This window comes from Xiphias gladius, chromosome 5 (genome assembly GCF_016859285.1).
Source record: "Xiphias gladius isolate SHS-SW01 ecotype Sanya breed wild chromosome 5, ASM1685928v1, whole genome shotgun sequence".
In the NCBI taxonomy this organism is placed as follows: Eukaryota; Metazoa; Chordata; class Actinopteri; order Istiophoriformes; family Xiphiidae; genus Xiphias; species Xiphias gladius.
In genome coordinates this window covers 11588402-11606003 of record NC_053404.1, presented here as the reverse complement: position 1 = coordinate 11606003, position 17602 = coordinate 11588402, and the positions used below count along the sequence as shown (strand labels likewise).

General features: G+C 37.9%; 1 protein-coding gene across 1 annotated transcript in view; it reads left to right on the top strand.

The window, feature by feature from the left end:
• The window catches only part of neto1l (neuropilin (NRP) and tolloid (TLL)-like 1, like), a 74871-nt gene that overhangs the window by 55092 nt on the left and 2177 nt on the right, over positions 1–17602 (top strand). Inside the window, exons 8-10 of the mRNA XM_040126491.1 lie at positions 875–1020; positions 11062–11175; positions 14461–15088. Of these exons, the coding sequence (XP_039982425.1) occupies positions 875–1020; positions 11062–11175; positions 14461–15088 (888 nt within the window). The remainder of the gene's footprint in view (positions 1–874; positions 1021–11061; positions 11176–14460; positions 15089–17602) is intronic.

Below are 17602 nucleotides of genomic sequence, written 5' to 3'. Positions count from 1 at the left end.
TTTAGACCCTTTCTGATGATTATTTCTCATAATCATGACTTAATCGTCTCTTCATCTTGAGATAACAACTCACATTTTGTGCTTTTCTTGTCAACAAGACTTAATTATTTAATCATGTCAAGGAAAGAAATGAATCCATTTGACAAGATACAGTTCCCTTTCCCTAGTGTGTCCATGTTAGCTTAGCCTCACATAAACCAAGACTGTTTAAAGGATTAGATTTTACTTTGCATAAATCAATTTATGACATAAGTAGAAATATTATTTCATCTTCTTTGTCAATTAAAAGAATAGTCTGATATTTTGGGACATACACTTACTTGCTTTCTTTCTGAGAGTTAGACGAGAAGATCAATACCACCCTAACATCTGTACAGTAAATATTCAGCTACAGTCAGCAGTCTGTTAGCTTAGCTTAGCACAAAGACGGGGAAGTTTTGAAGAGGGAAACAGATGTTTTGTTGTCAGTGTGACATTGCCAGGCAACCAGCTAAGCCCGTAGGTAGTCATTGCACCCAGCCAAGAACACATAACACCTGGTAACGCCACAGCTTATTACTTTTACACTTCGGTTTTTGTACTGATTAAACAAGCAAGGTATAACGTGTTAAGCATTGCGCTTTAGAGTAGTTGGTAGGCAGATTTTATTACCTTTTGACAAAGCATGCTAGCTTTGCCAAAACAATCTGATTTGTTATCTTGAGATAACCACAATATTCACTTGTGATCACAGGATAACTGGACTAAAACTTTCTGAGCAACCATGGCTGCGTTGAAACTCTGTTAAATAATGTGTATTATTGAGATGCACAGCAAATGACTGTGTTACTTGATAATAAACTATGAATTCTTATCTCATCCTTACTTTTCTCAGCTCAGTAGAAGACCTGAAGAGCAAGTTCTGCTCCACGGTGGCCAATGACATCATGCTGGTTTCCACGCTGGGTGTCATCCGCATGTGGGCGGACGAGGCCAGCCGCAAAAGTCGCTTCCGCATCCTTTTCACAACCTACCAAGAACGTAAGACACTACTTAAAAAGCCAATACCTACACTCACACACATATTGTTTATCATAAAGATGTTTACTGCAACATGACTCACCTCATGAGGGAAAGTGATTAGCTTTATTAATCAGACCCCTACTCCATGACAGCGATATTAACGCTAAAATAAGACAGGGCTAGTCTTTACTGGAAGCCATTAAAGGAGTATGGAGGCAGAATGACCATATTTATGGTGATTTATATCTGATGCTGTTCATTGGAAAGGTGCTGTCCATTTCATTTTAAAACCATTTGAAGAGCACCAAGCAGGAAACCAGGGAATGTGATTTCCCTGCCTTCAGGTGATTGTGAAAATGACATTATTGGTGGATTTGAGCTTAACTCTGCAGAACCACAAGTGGGGCATCTGCATTAGTTAATTCCCTTATTGTAAAAAGGTAAAGAGATAAAGATAAAGAGAGATCGTGACAGAGACAGAGCCTAAGGCCGAGGAATATCAGGGTGAGATACAGTATGTTCCCATCTACCCATTTTCTTTGAGACAAACACCTGGGAGATATTAAAATTCACACAAACATACACACACAGACAGCCTTCATCTTTTTCATTCACTGGCTTCTCAGTGATGGAGGTTGTAGCTTGACATGGGTTGCAGAGGGCATTCTTTGTACCAATGAGGTGAATGAAGATGGTCTGAGGCAAATGAGTATACATGTGTCAATATCATTCAGGGCCTTTTAATGCCACAGATACAAGATCATAGTTAATGTAGTTTATTAGATGGTGTTGATGATGTGAAGAGGATGAAGGAGACTCCACTGACATCGTCTTGATTGCATATAAAGGTTTATTACAAAGAAGAACAGCGTCAAGTCAAGCATCTGCAGATCTGCTTGTGAGAGGGTGTGAAGCCAATGAACCACTCTGGAAATCAGTCTTGACTACCGACTCTTAAATAAGGCAGTTGTTTTCCTAAAAACTGTCACTAACGTATGGTTTTGATCACAAAACATAAACTTCCTTTCCCAAACTGTGAGGCACCCTCTGAGGACCTTTGACCTAGGGCCTCTATATAAACACAGCTCTACATATATAAACATACACCTCATTAACACACAAACACACACACAAAGTGCAATATTGAACATTGCATCTGTATTTTTTGGGCTTGAAAAGGTATTTCTCAGAGAAAACAGGGTAAGATAAAAATTAAACAATAACTAGCTGCTAAAAAATTAATTATAAAATGATTCAAATACAAGTAATACATCAAATTTATTAGATGAATTCCTAAAAAAAATCTTACAGTTGACTGAAATTTGAAAAGAGGTGCTATTAGGTCTTATTTTTATTATGGCAAAAGAAAACTTCCTTTCAGAAAGCTCTATTAATGCCACAGTTCATCATACTGAGATTATGGTTATTGAGAAGCAGAAATAATACATCTTGCATAAAGGCATGTACATATAATGGTTATTTGAATATGAGTTGAATTCGTTTTTTCCTTCATACTGCATGGTTGATTGGATTTATTGAATTTCACAAAGTACACCCACACCAATATATAAGGAGCATCAAGTATTTGATGCTCCTTGCATATCTACAACATGTCTATATTGGTTGGAAGATAAGATAGTTTATTGACTAGCCTCTTTGGAATAGGTGACAGCAGCAGCTGAGGTTATTATGTTGTGAAGTCAGTGTCCCTTTTGTAAGGCCTTTTCACCACACAGAGTCAGGATGTGCTGTTGCCGGGGCAACACTTCTGCCTAAGTCACTCAGGCGATCCCCAGCCAGACCTCAGCCTTTAGAACAACATCCACCACAGCTCAGCAGCACTTCACCAAACCTGTCAACAGTCAATGAACAGGTGTATCAGAGCTCTGGAAAGCAGACACAGTAGCACAAGTATTAAGACAAGTGTGTACTCAAGACAATACTTTACAATAGTACTTTTGGAGTGATGTAGCTTATTTCAGTATGCAGCGGCATCTTTTTTTTTTTTTTTTTAAAGAAAAATGGTGAAACTGCAGTGTATACAGTTAGGTCTATAGGTATTTGGACAGTGACACAATTTTAGTAATTTTGCTCTGTACATCAACACAACTTTCAGCTTTAATTCAAGGGGTTTAAAAAAAATATTGCATTAACTGTTTAAGAATTACAGCCATTTTTAGAGGCTCAAAAGTATAATTGGACAATTGACTGACAGTCAGTTTCATGGCCAGGTGTGGCCTGTTCCCTCGTTATTTCATGACAAATTAAGCAGATAAAAGCGCTTGAGTTGAGTTGAGTTGAAGTCTTGAATTTGCATTTGGTAGCTGTTCGTGGGAAGTCTCAATATATGGTCCAAAGATGTGTCAATGCTAATGAAGGAGGCCATCATTAGTATGAAAAACAAAACAAACCTATCAGACAGATGGCAGAAACTTTAAGAGTGACCAAATCAACAATTTGGTATATTCTTTTAAAGAAGGAATGCACTGGCAGGCTCAGCAACACCAAAAGACCTGGAAGACAACTAAAGTGGATGATCGCAGAATTCTTTCCTTGGTGAAGGAAAACCCTTCACAACGTCTAGCCAGGTCAAGAGCACTCTTGAAAAGGTAGGTGTATCATTGTCAAAGTCTAAAATCAAGAGACGCCTTCATGAATGTAAATACAGAGGGTTTACCACAAGGTGAAAACCACTGGTAACACTCAAGAACAGAAAGGCCAGATTGTACTTTGCCAGAAAACATCTAAAAAAAGCCTGCCCAGTTCTGGAACAAGATTCTTTTGAAAGATGAAACCAAGATATACTTGTACCAGAATGATGGGAAGAAGAAGGAAAAGAACTGCTCTTGATCCAAAGCATTACACATCTTATGACAAACATGGTGGAGGAAGTGTTGGGCATGAATGGCTGCCAATGGAACTGGGTCACTGGTGTTTATCAATGATTTGACTGCTGATAGAAGTAGCAGGATGGATTCTGAAGTATATAGGGCTGTACTATCTGCTCAGAATCAGCCAAATGTTGCAAAACTGATAGGATGGTGCTTCACAGTACAGATGAATAATGACCCAAAACATATTGCAAAAGCAACCCAAGAGCTTCTCAAGGCAAAAAAACTGAATATTCCTGAATTGCCAAGTCAGTCACCTGACTTCAACCCAACTGATCATGCTTTTCACATACTAAAGACAAAACTGAAGGCAGAAGACCCACAAACAAGCAGCAACAGAAGGTGGCTGCAGTAAAGGCCTGGCAAAGCATCTCAAGGAAGGAAACTCAGCATTTGGTGATGTCCATGGGTTCTAGACTTCAGGCCTAAAAAATCCTATGACTGCAAAGGATTTTCATCCAAGTATTAATAATAATCCTTATAATTATGTTGGTTTGTCCAATTACATTTTTGCCTCTGAAAATGAGGGACTATGTATAATTATAGCTGTAGTTCCTAAACAGTTCATGTGATATTTTTGTTAAACCCCTTGAAATAAAGCTGAAAGTCTACACTTTACACACACATCTTGATTGCTTCATTTCAGATCCATTTTGAAATGAAGTTGTCACAAAATTGTCACTGTCCAAATACTTATGGACTTAACTGTATGTAGTAAGTGTAATTACATTTTCCTACTTTTTACTATTTTAAGAGCCAAAACTATATTAACTGACTTGTGTACAAGATGTAATGACATGTAAATCTCATGTCTTTATATTTTGTTTATGTATCTTTTTTTTGTTGTTGATTTCATAATGGAAAAACAAATGGATATTTATTATTTATTTATTATTTTAAATGCCATAGTCTTGAAATTTGAAATCATTTGTTGAGGCACACATAGTAGATACAAATGATTAGACAACATTACTGCTCCCTGAGAAACTAAAAGGTGAATAAAGTATTTTAATGACTCAACTATGTGAACAAGACATTTATGTGAGTAAGCTTTTAAAGGAAAAATCCACCCTAAAAAGCATTTTGCTACCCTATGGCTACCTATATCTGTTATGTAAAGTGTACCAATTTTTGGCATCTCTTACAAGTCTTAAGAAGATTTAAAGCCGCCCATTGAACTTAAGCCTGTTTAAGAAACTTTCACATCCCATTACCAGCTAAATATTATTCTAATGAGAATTAATTTAGGAAAAAAGCTTTTTATACCACTTTCAATGCCAATGAAGCAAATGACTTTGTCAGCAGACATTCATTCTTAGGAAAGAAAACCACAATCATCATTATAGTGCGTTTGTATAGTGAGTGTTCCAGAACAAATTACAATTGTGAGATGTTGTTGAAAGCTCTGTAAAAAGCTAGTAAGAGGACCTTGAGTTAAGATTGTTTTGTCCAAATTTTGATATGTGATGCAAACATGACCATAACTACTATGTGTACTACAAAGGCACTGTAGAAAGTTACTTAATTCCCCTCACCCAGGTGAAAGGAAGACAGTGTGCACCAAGTGGATTTGCAGCTTTTAGGACAGTTTTTACAGTAAGTGTTCCCTAGCCACAGTAGATCCTAAGTGTTTATATATTTTTTTCACAGCTGCCGGTTCCCAGTGGGACCTGCAACTTTTAGAGTACCATTCACAGCTGCTGACTCCCAGTAAATTTGCTCCAATGGGAAAGCAATGTTCCCAAACCCAGACATCCACTTTTATCATCCGTGCTGTGTTTACACCTGCTGATACTACTGATCTTGCTCTGTTTCCAGGCTCAGACATAGACACATACACAATCCTATGCAGAAGAGTATAAGAAAGTGAAACCTATTTTTACCCAAGAAGTAATTTGTCCTTCGTGATAAATTTGCTTGTCTGACATCTCAGCTGTCAGCATTGTTATGCCTCATCAACAGATACCTGTCTTCAGGTTTGCAGATGGAAATTTGCTCTGGCTTTACTACACTCATCACTTCTCGTTTCTTGTAAAGCTTCTTTTTTGTATGCATGAAAGCATTTTATGACCAAAAAAGTATGCTGATGTCTGCTAACATACGGATCTTTTCTATGTCTTTGATCAGATAACATCATCTCTACACACTTGTTATCTTGGTTTCTTTTGGGATTAAGAAGAATACTGTGTACTAGTTTATCCTAGTTTATTTATGTATTAGTTAACAGTAAATGTATATCCACTTAATTTACTGACAAAGCCCGCTATCTTTGGCTAGTGTATTTACACTGCATACAGTCTAATGCATAGCAACACTTGCATATTAAATTTCTCTGCAACAAATCTGAAGTCAAGCAGAATTTAAGTAGACTTTTGTACATGTCATATTAGTCAAGGCAAGTCACTTTATTTATTCATAGAGCGCGTTTGAAAAACAAGTATTTACCAAAGTACTTTATAGAAAATTTTAAAATACATTACAATTTAAGATTAAAACAAATAAGTAAATAACAGTGACATACAAAATTAAAGCAATCTTATATTGAAAATTAAATGCCTTTATGGGGCAATTGTTAAAAGGTAATTGGATTTAAAAGTGGAAATAAATGGGGAAGAAGAGGTAAACTGTTCCACAGCCTGGAAGCAGCAATGGAAAATGTTCGCTCACCTTTGGACTTTAAGGATCTGAGGTGTCTGGATATGGAATAGGGACTCCGGAGATTGGAGATAACAGATAGTACCAGTCCATGTTGTGCTTTCAAAACAACAAAAAATTTTAAATCTATTCTAAAGTATATTTCCCTGGTAAACAATGAGGGGAGACCAGTGCCAGCCATGTGTGGTCTGTCTTTTTGGTACCAGTCAAGAGCATTGTGAACTTGCTGCAGTCAAGGGAGGGATAACTGACTGACTCTCACACAGTATTTATGATCAGCTATATTAATTGTTAATTAAGTGTTTTTAATTTACACAATGAAGGCAAGAAAAAAATTAGTGTTGATGAAAAAAGAGATATCACTGCAGATGTGATCACTGAAAATAGATCACTATTGCTAAATGAAAACAACATTGATCATCAGACAAAATACGGGCAAAGACACATCAACCTCATCTCTTAGAAACAGCCTAACTACACTCCCATAAAACAAAATCACACAAAACACAAATATATAAATAAATTATAATGCTTATTTGAGATGACAAATTTGTGATAACCATAATAACCATGTGTGGCTTCCAGCACTTCACTGCAGAAGCCCCTTTCCTCTTGAAGCCCCCCTCTGCAGAGACACCCAGACCATTTTAATCAGCCACCCATTTAGGAATTAATTTATGCTTCCAGCAGTGACTGTGAATGTTTCTGTATGGGCAAAGGGCACTTTTATTACAGAGTGTCTTGAAATTAATTTTGCAGGAGATTAGTGTGGATCGCACTCTTCTGGTCTCACCCTGTCGTGTGATGAGACAGGAGGACTCAGAAGCAGAATGAGAAGGAGTGGGCTCCCTCTGGTGGTTATCAACAACAAAAAAATGTTGCAATTGTTGCATATACAGTATGACAGAAAAAGGTTGAAAAGAAGCGGAACAGAGCTAGGGGGAGAAAATGAGAAGAGGAGTATCAGAACACATACAGAGAGCCAATATGGCTCAAGAAATGCTGGCAAAGGCCCAGATGGGATGGGATACAGAGAGAGATAGAGTTAAGTCACTCTAATTTGGTGTATTATTCACTTCAGATGAGTGCTGTGATGAAAACAGCCCTACATCACAGTGGTAACAGTGTCAAATCATCCCCAGCTCTGTCATACGACTGGCAAGCTGTTTTAGTATGCATTGCCAGTGTTGTGTGTGAGAGAGGGGGAGAGTGGGAGATAAAGACAGAGAATTGGAGACATACACAGAGAAAGAGAGAGCGAGCGAGAGAGGGACGGATGTCTGCTCCACTACCAAATAGCTAGCACTAAAATAGAGCCATCTATTATTTTGACATCAGTGGCAAAATAAGTAACTTTTGGAATATTTGGAAATTGAAAGTGATTTCAGAATACTTTCACCCTGCACATACTTCCCCCCTAGGCAGATAGTAAATGGTTGATTCTGTAATACTATTCTGCAGTGGTGGAACCTAAGTACATTTACTCAAGTCCTGACTTAAACACAATATTTAGTGGGAGTATTTGTATTCTAAGCTAATGTACTTTATAGTTCTCTTAAATACTTCAAATTACTTCCACCTCGACCGGCTATCACATTAAATTGTTGCTTACACTTTAATGTACTAGAAATAATAATACAATGACATATTTTTGAGCACATTTAAGTACATTTTGCTGATAAAACTTTGGCACTTTTACTTAAAGGTTCTATGTGTAACATTCAGAAAACCCGTCTTATTAATGACACTGGTGGCCTTTAAGTGAACTGCAAACAGCAGGCACAAGTAAGCATCTTGTCGTGACATACATGAGACTGAATGTGATTGACCGGCATCATGTTGACAGGTGAGGTAACTAAAGTTACAATCTCCTTTTAGTTTGACTATAAACTAGTAGAGTAAAACAAAGTGTGGAGGTCCAGCTATGCATGACTATAGTTTGACTAACATGTTTTTTTTTACATAGGATTTATAAAGTGCAATATCATTATCATGCCACTCTAATTTTACCCCGACGTCGGTTACATTGACATTTGGCCATAGGGGCTTCACTGGATAAAACTTTTTGGGGGGTTTTTTTTGCTTACATGGAGTTTGCGTTGGCATCTGTGTTGTACTGGGAGCTGGTCGTTTATTGACATTAGAGGACTCCATTTCTAAGCCTACATTAGTTAGTGTTGCAGACTGTTGGTGCTGTAGGGGAGCAGTAGGGAGGTATTGAGGAAAGGCACTCAAGAGCGAGCATAACGTCACATCCTTTGGATTTTCCCGAAAAATTTGTCCCAAGTATTTCACCTAGAAAGCAGTCCACAGACTGTTATAGCCAACAGAAAAAGTCGGGGAAGGTCTAATTTTTTAAGTTAGGTTACAATCCGTTCACTAATTGGCAATAAAAAAGTGATTAATACATGTAAATTGCTACAAAAATTCTTAAATACTGTATAGTATCTTTAAAGTGGCTCTCAAAGATTTTCATTTTAATAAATGTTTGTTAACTCACTATGTATCACTGAATGAGGTAACACAATGGTGATTGAGCCTATGGCCCACTGATGAAAGAACTGCAATATGTATATAGTTGAAGAACTGGTTGTCTTTGGTGACACTCTGTATTAAGTTACTGTTAATGCAAACTGAACATTCCCTATTGCTGCAGCTTCACATTAAAAGCATTTAAGTGGTGAAACACAAGTTGACATTTATTATGAAGCAGTCACAGAAATCAGTGATCTTAGCACATACCACTGTCGTTCATCAAAAATGTGTCTACAAAACAAGACAATGGTCATTTTCAGCATTTTTGGACAGCAGATCAGTTTGAAATATTGCAGGGAGTAATGGAGCAAGAAGGAACAGCAAAATCAAGGTAACTAACTCTTCTCACTGTGCCCCGCTGTTTGTAGACTCATGCAATGTGCCCCATGAAATCAGATTGTGGTTGCTCACAGAATGATGGAAAAAGGCCAACTATTGCCTGACTTCTTTATTAAAACAACAGTTTGTTTTGATGCCCCCAGAATTCTGTGACCTGTAGTATTAAACCGCATTTACTGTTATCACCAGTAACTACAGGTGTCGCCAAATCAACCAGGAATGGAATCGTCAAGATTGCCGCTTTAAGTAAGATTTTACAGTACAGTATTGCTACTTTTTCCTAAGTACAGGGTCTGAGTATTTCTTCCACTTTTGCTAATCTGACATTGTTTGAGTATACTTCTTACTTGAGTGGACAATATGTCTAAAATCTTCTCACAATATATGATTATACATAATTTATATATTGACATTTATAACCAAATGGAAATATTTATATATATCGTGATACAAAAGATTTTCCTGAAATTAAACTAATAAACTTTAAAGATAAATATAACCAGAAGTGTGATTTCGGCTGATTCATGGAAATATATTACATCAAACTGATCCAAAAATCTTCAGAATCCAATACTGTCATGTTGCTATCGTCTGCAAAGGCATCCTGGCTATACAACCAGAGATATTAAATAGATGACTACTGCTGTATAAATCCTACAATAATCCTCAATCTCTACCAGTGACATTATACCATACACTGCAGATTCAATAGGACAAACTATTAAAGCCTGCATTTAGCCTTCCGTGCCACTGTTCTTCTGAAATTGGCAGTAGGAAGTAAAGATTTGCCAATCCAATGGTTTATGCATTAGTATGATTGGTTGCTGAGAGCAAGGGAACCTTGATTTTAAATTAGGTAGCCATATAGCAATGGAGCCTTCAACATTATGACACTGATTTTACAACTATGTCTTGCTGATGGGTGGCTTTATCTCTCACATTGTTGTCATAGAAAAGTGCAGATGATGACAGTGTTGTGTCTCAGTCAGGCCATGCCGCAAGGGCAGGTGGCATGATGGATCATGTGTTTGAGGACATGCTCATATTTATTGCCTGTTTAGATTTGTTTTGACAAGGGCTGTGCACCGAGGACAACATCTTGCATAAATAGAAAGGTTATGTTTGCAGATGATTGTGAAATGTCAGGGCTATCTCTCCAGACACCACAAACACACAAATGCACCACATACAGTGCACACACATACACACAAAATTCAAGAAATTCATTCATATCCACAAGTTGTCTCTGCAAATGTTTGAAGAGGAAGATTAGGATGAAAATTCATTAAGAGCAGATCTGATTCAGGGGGAAGTGGTCTGATTTGAGAAATGCCCATCCAAATTTATTTCTTCAAACTCTGGTACACTGGAACTTCTCTTCAGCTGTACTTCAGCTGTACTGATTTGTCGTGCAGCAAGTGCCCTACTCATGTGCTGTTGTTAATGATGAGAAATTCACTAAAAAGTAGTTGAACTTTTTACTGAACTGTTTCTGTGGCTTCTGTTTAGATTGTAAGTGAGCAAGTAATGAAAAATGTTTCAGTTAAGAGGTGGTACTACAGATTTCTGTAATCTCTCAATAATAAATAAATACTAAGCTCTCAGAACTATTGTGTGAATTTGTTCTCTTCTTTTCCAGCTCCATGTGATGCAGATGCCTTCTTCTGTCACAGTAACATGTGCATAAACAACACACTAGTGTGTAATGGCATGCAGAACTGTGTCTACCCCTGGGATGAGAACCAATGTAAAGGTGAGATGTTACGTTTAAGCAAATTTGACCCTTTTGTCCCACCTGAACCAATGCTTGTAGGTTTATGAGGAAAAAGTTAAAGCACCCTGGGAAGAGACACAAGAAGAGACTACGTTTGAATATTTCAGCACCATGGACGGCGACAGAGAGCAAGAGACTGGTTTTGATCTGAATGGGTGTATTTTCGATTTAGCCACAGATAAACTCCTGCTGCTGCTATTACTACTGTAGTCATTACTGGTACTACTATTAATACTACAAGAGGCACTATATATTATTTCCTTTGTGACAACTACAAATTAGCAACAACACTTCATTGTAAAAATCTCATCCACTTGAGTTTTGATCAGGCATTTAGTGCAATTGAATATTCTTTTATTTTCTTACCAGTTAGCAATATATTTCTTTTTTTTAATTAAATGTCCTGAAAGCCTAATTTCTCAATCTCATCTTGTTTGAAAGATTTGAAGTAGAGTTTTCAAGGGTTGTGTGCTATTAATTTAGTTGGTCAGAATTACTTCGATGAATTATTTGGTTTGGTAGATTTTCTTTGTTTTTGTTTTTTCTTTTGGTTTTCTTCTCCAACCGTGGCTCCTAAGTTTATATCATTTATAATCCAATATTAAATGTTATGATAATATTTATTATAACTATATTTTTTTATATTTTTAGAAATAACAATATTATATAAGTTGTAAAATCCTAAAATCCTAACCATAATCAACTCACTTTCTGAGACACAACACAATTTGAATTCATCATCCAACAAATCCAAGTTTTTGTCCAGGCTGATGCAAAAGAACTGCTCTCTCATGAGAGATACATCATACATCATCTTGTGATGCACATGGACATTTCATCAGTGATGTTTACAGGGGTCATCAGGTGCTTCGGGTCTTTCAACAATCACCTCACCCAGGCACCCAAGCCAGGGTTAACCCAAGCCCCGGCTTTAGTCCAGGTAGCTTTAACCCACACACTGCTGCCACAGTCCAACCATCCTGCTGGCTTGCTTCTCCTCAATTGATGCTCGCACCTCAAGCTGGATCCGCGACCTCCTGTCCTTCCCCTGAGCTTTGTGTCTCGTCGTAGTGCTGCTACGCAGGTCAGCCCTTCGACGAGACACTTCGCCCACAAGCATCCTGTGCCTTTGCCGCATCTCAGCAACATCCATGGCCCCTGCTGCCCCCCACTTCCATCCTGTTCTTACCTCGATACCAGACTGAGAGACTTGTAGGTTGCAGCATTCTCGGTATTGCAACACCTCCCTAGTACATGTCTCCATAAATTCTTCATTCAGGCTGCTGATGGGGAGCTTCAGCTTGTTGTTTTGCCTGTAATGAGAGATGCTGCTCAGGCTCTGAGGTAGTCCAGGCCACTTCTATGAGAACCTGCTGACCCTCCTCTCAAATCTGACAGTGGAGATCAAAACCTCATTGACCAAGAGGGGCCAGAGAATCTGATGGTATATCCAGGCCTTAAACTTTAGTGGTAGGCCTGACTTATCCGCCGTAGCTAGCCAGGTTTCCAGCTCTCGGTTGGTCACTGGGATGAATGTTGTATCTCTCAGGCTGCAGACAAACACCTTTTCCAGGCTCTTCACTGATTTCTCCATGATGGATGGCATCTGGGTGCGGCCAAGTGCAAAGCGGAACTGTCAATCGCATTTCCTTTCTTCAGCACCAGGGATCTGTACTTTGCCGGCTTGAAGCTCATATGAGCCAAGGTAATCAGTTCCTCAAGGCCGTTCAGGATCCACCTGCTCCCGGGGACAGATGTCATTGTCACAGTCAGGTCATCCATAAAGGCCCTAATGGGCTGCTGTTGGATGCCGGACTTGGTGAGGGGCCCTCTGCACTGAACCTCAGTAGAATGTGCAAGCATGTTCATGGCAAGCACGAAGAGGATTAATGAAATGGTGCATCCAATCATTATTACTTTCATGATCTTAAAATGTCAGGAAAATTGCAGCATCTTTTTATATGATGCCATTCCAGTAATTAGCTGACATGTGAAGACTATGGGGATACGCTAGTGTTTCTCTGCATTATATTGCCTGTTAATGAACCATCACTGTATTCCAAGTACATAAGATGAGCTCTGTACTGTTGCTCCCCTGAGCCCTTTTTCATTGAAACTTCCACGTCAGAAAATGTAATGTGTTTCTGATGATCATTAATGTACTCTGTTGTGCTTGGCTTGTTGTTAAGATGTTTCCTAGTTTGTTTTTCCTTCATACACATACGTACACACACAAACTCTCTCTCTCACCTAGTAACATTTCTCAGTTTCTTTTTTTTTTTTTACAGTAAACCTCCAGCTGCAAAGTTACCCCCATTTGTTTGAATCAAAGAAAAGTTGTACAGAAAAGATGCCTGTGTATTCCATGTGTACTGTAACTCTCTGAAGCTTTAAGCAGGGCCAATGACAAATTGCATCAATTAAATAAATCCTGCATAGCCTATTCTTCAGTCATACAGAGAGACCTCTCCAACTTACAATCGGAGTTTGAAATTGTGCAGAACTCAGCAAGAGGACACCATGTTTCTCAGCCTGTTACTCTGTCTTCCGCCTTCTCTCTGCTCTAGTAATGCATCCACCCCCGTGCCCACATTTGTCCTCATTAGTGGTAAAATGTCACGTTTTATTTATTTCTCCATTATGCCTCTGAATGTAACCATTTACTTTCATTGAAGCTCAGTGTGCTGTGCTACAAGTTTATCCAGCATTTAAATGTCACAGATCTCCCCACAGATTGCATCTCTACATATTGTTAGTCTTGCTACTCCTTGCGTTCTCCCTTGTAATAAATAGACTATAGCTGTGACCTAATACAACCTTTTTGTCCTATTTGATACTTCATCAAAGTCATGGCCTTAACCTTGTAAATTTGTAAGGTGCATTTGTTAAGATACTGTATCTTTACATGTGAATTATGGTTTCTCCTTCTTTGAGCTTTGCTAAGGAAATCTTTATGTTAATTCAATAAGCCCCACCCCCATTACTGTTGCTATGCCTGTCAAGCTTTTGGTATTCCTTAAACATGCATAAAAATCCAGAGCTTAACAGGCCTGCCATGCCTAGTTCCAGTTGTTAACCAAATACTAGCTAATGGTCAATTAACTGGGAATACAGCCAATAATCACAGTTTACTGTCAAATGTAATTTGTTTTCTAGAAGTGATAGTTATCTTCACAAGTTTTTCAAGACATCATATAGGGCAATATAGGTTATATTTTCATAAATGTTCTGTCCCTTTTCTGCTGTCTCTGTACCACTGTACAGAGAAGAGGAAAGCCAACATCCTGGACAGTCTGAACAACACAAATGGGACCATAATTGGCGTCACCTGTTGCATCGTCCTCATCCTCCTCATCGTCTCTGTCATCGTCCAGATCAAGCAGCCACGAAAAAAGTACATCCTCCGGCGTGAGGACTTTGACCCCACCATGTTCCAGGAGGTTTTTGAGCCACCTCACTATGAGCTGTGTACTTTACGGAGTGCCACCACAGCTGCAGCGGCCTCAGCAGACTTAGTTGACCTGGCAGATGACTTTGAGAACTACCATGCCCTTCGCCGTGCCTCCTCCCGCTGCGTCCATGATCACCACTGTGGGTCCTCCTCCAACCCTGGCTCCGCCCACATATCACAGCTGTCACTCAGTGGACGAGGAAGCCGTGGAAACTTGAGTGCTCGTGATGGAGCAGCAGCCACTCTGCTCACAGACCTTCCACAGCCGCCCATGGCAGTGCGGCCTTTGCTGCCAGCCACAGGAAACCGTAGGAGCATCTTGGTCATGAAGCACAGCTACTCGCAAGAGGCAGCGGAAAATGGATGTGACCTGGACGATGACCTGGAAGAGGTTCCCACCACCAGCCACCGGCTTTCACGCCACGAAAAGGCAGTACAGCGGTCAGTATCCATAGATTTCTGATGAGGGATGAACAACAACCCTAGAGTTAACTATTGGGATGTTTGAAGTGTTTGGCATAATTACATTTATTTTTGTTTTCCTCTTATTTTAGCTTTGTTCTTCCTCTTCCTCTCATTACTTTTTTAAGATTATGATAAGCTTATTTTTTGATCATTAAAAAAACTTTTCAATTTTTCACAAAGGGCTAAATTATGATCGACAAATTTGCCCCTTTTTGCATGCTCATCCTTAAACATGTCAGGCGCTCCCTGCTAGCTTTCCTCAAATAGTGATTTGTAACTTACATCTATAAACTACTTTAATTTGAGGTCTGTCAGAAATCTTTAAAATACAGACCTCATTTTAGCATATTTTAATTCTGTAATCAGTCCAATTTGATGAGGGCTTGAATTGGTGCCTGATATTCATAGAGATGACTAATTTCCTTGACAGGAATGCAAATTATCGTAAAATATGCATCTGTATTTCTAACTGTCATTCTTTATTCTATATAGCTTCATTTTTTGGCATGAACAAGATTTTCTATAAAAAGTATTTTACTGTGTACATGCACATCGACTGCTTGAAAAGTAACTGTATATGTTTACAAAAAGACTATGTGAAGGTATAAGAGTACATTTTTGGAGAAAATACTTTGAACATGCAACTTTCTCCTGCATGCACTTTCTATGTACTCTTTCCAGAGTGTTCTTGACTGTTTATTAATTTTTCTACAAATCTGCATGCAAGGCTCCCAGACACTAGCAATAATGAAGTTTATTGCTGTTATGTAGCAAAGTATGCATTCTGAGCTCTCTATGCAAAAGGAATTTGATATTAAATGAAAGAGCCATGACATTTCAGGTTCTGCCTCATTGGCTCTTTGAGCAAACATGAATCAGAGTACAACACAACTAGGGTCTAAGAGACAATCTCAAGGTAAGCACCCTTATCCAACAATCAACATCTTTATATGTTGTTGTGTCATTTGCCCAGTCAGTATATACTTTTATGTAAGTAATTTTTTCTTTTCTGTGATTTTTACACAAGTTTATGTTTTTTTGTTTCTTACTTGCTATTTGTTCACCAAGATGGTTTTCTTGCTTGCAGCCATCTTGCCCTTCTAGTAAGTTTGTTTGAAGTCTTTGTGCTCAAATTTATTGTATGTCCTCTTTTCCTGAGGACATACATTCTATCACTCAGTGGATATTCATTAGCATGAACTTTTTCAGGCATATTTAGATGAAGCTGTTATCAATTAATATGTCTAACCTCTTTTTCTCCCAGAAGGCTTACAGCAAATAATTTATATCAACAATGTAAAAGTCAAAGCACAAATTTGAATGAAAACACAATCCCTGATGTTTTAAAAGATTTAATTACATCCGAGGGATTTTTGCACACATTAATGAAAGCACATTGAGATAATTTAAGTATATTTAAATATTAAAATCTTTGTAATTTACAAATATTTACTGATCACATACTTATACAGAATTGCTCTTTAGTTTTGCATGATTTAAGTCACATGTAGTATTTGATTTTGTGTTTGGTTAATTGTGAAGCATAGTATGATTCCAGTTAATGCCTGTGTGTAACATTTCTTGTGTATGCTCCACAACTGCACTTTCATGTCGTTGCACAATATATTACATTAATATAACAAATTAGTTGCATAAGTTTGAGACACAAAGAAATGAGAAACTTTTGTTTTAACTCTTTACTTAATTCTTCTTTCTTCTTTTAGTTACATTTACTAAAAAGAAAATTCAGGGCAGCGCTATAAAAGGTACTGCTTTCAGCTTTATGCCTGCATATAATGGAGCAGTCACATAAAGTGTTACCCATTTCTCTGTCTTTTAGTGTGAAAAATGTGTTGTTCTGTTGTGTGTGTGAGTCTGCTTATGTCCTCTATTATGTTGCATTGTCTCCATCATGTAGACTTCTTGAGAATAGTGAAATCCTGGATCAGTACGAACAGGCATCACTGACATTTGAAAAAGCAGAGAGGAGATTTACACCAGCATGATGCTGATGATGATGATGATGATGATGAAGGGACACTTTGACGAAAGGATATTGAATATGTATTCATGCGCAAAGATGAACACAAAGGACAGTTGCAATGCTGTTAAGCGGAAAACAATTTTGAAATTTGTCAACTCTGTGCTCTACATACTGTAGTCCATCCAGTTTTTTTTGTCTCACTGGAAAGAAATGGACCTTTAGAATGAACATAATTATTGATTATTGAACTTTAAATTTGGGACATTAGTCAGAAAAATATCTATCATTGTCATAGATTCTTCACTGATAACAAAATTAATGTGATCAAACATCTTCAAGTTAATTTTTTAAGCATGAATTTTTTTTTTATTAGTGGCATACATATTATGATTTTAAAATCAAATTATAGATGCTTGCAGTTCGTCAAATTTGGGAAGATTTATGTTATTAATGAAAATTGGAATTAAACTAAATTAATTACTAACCTAATTACATTTAATACTGTT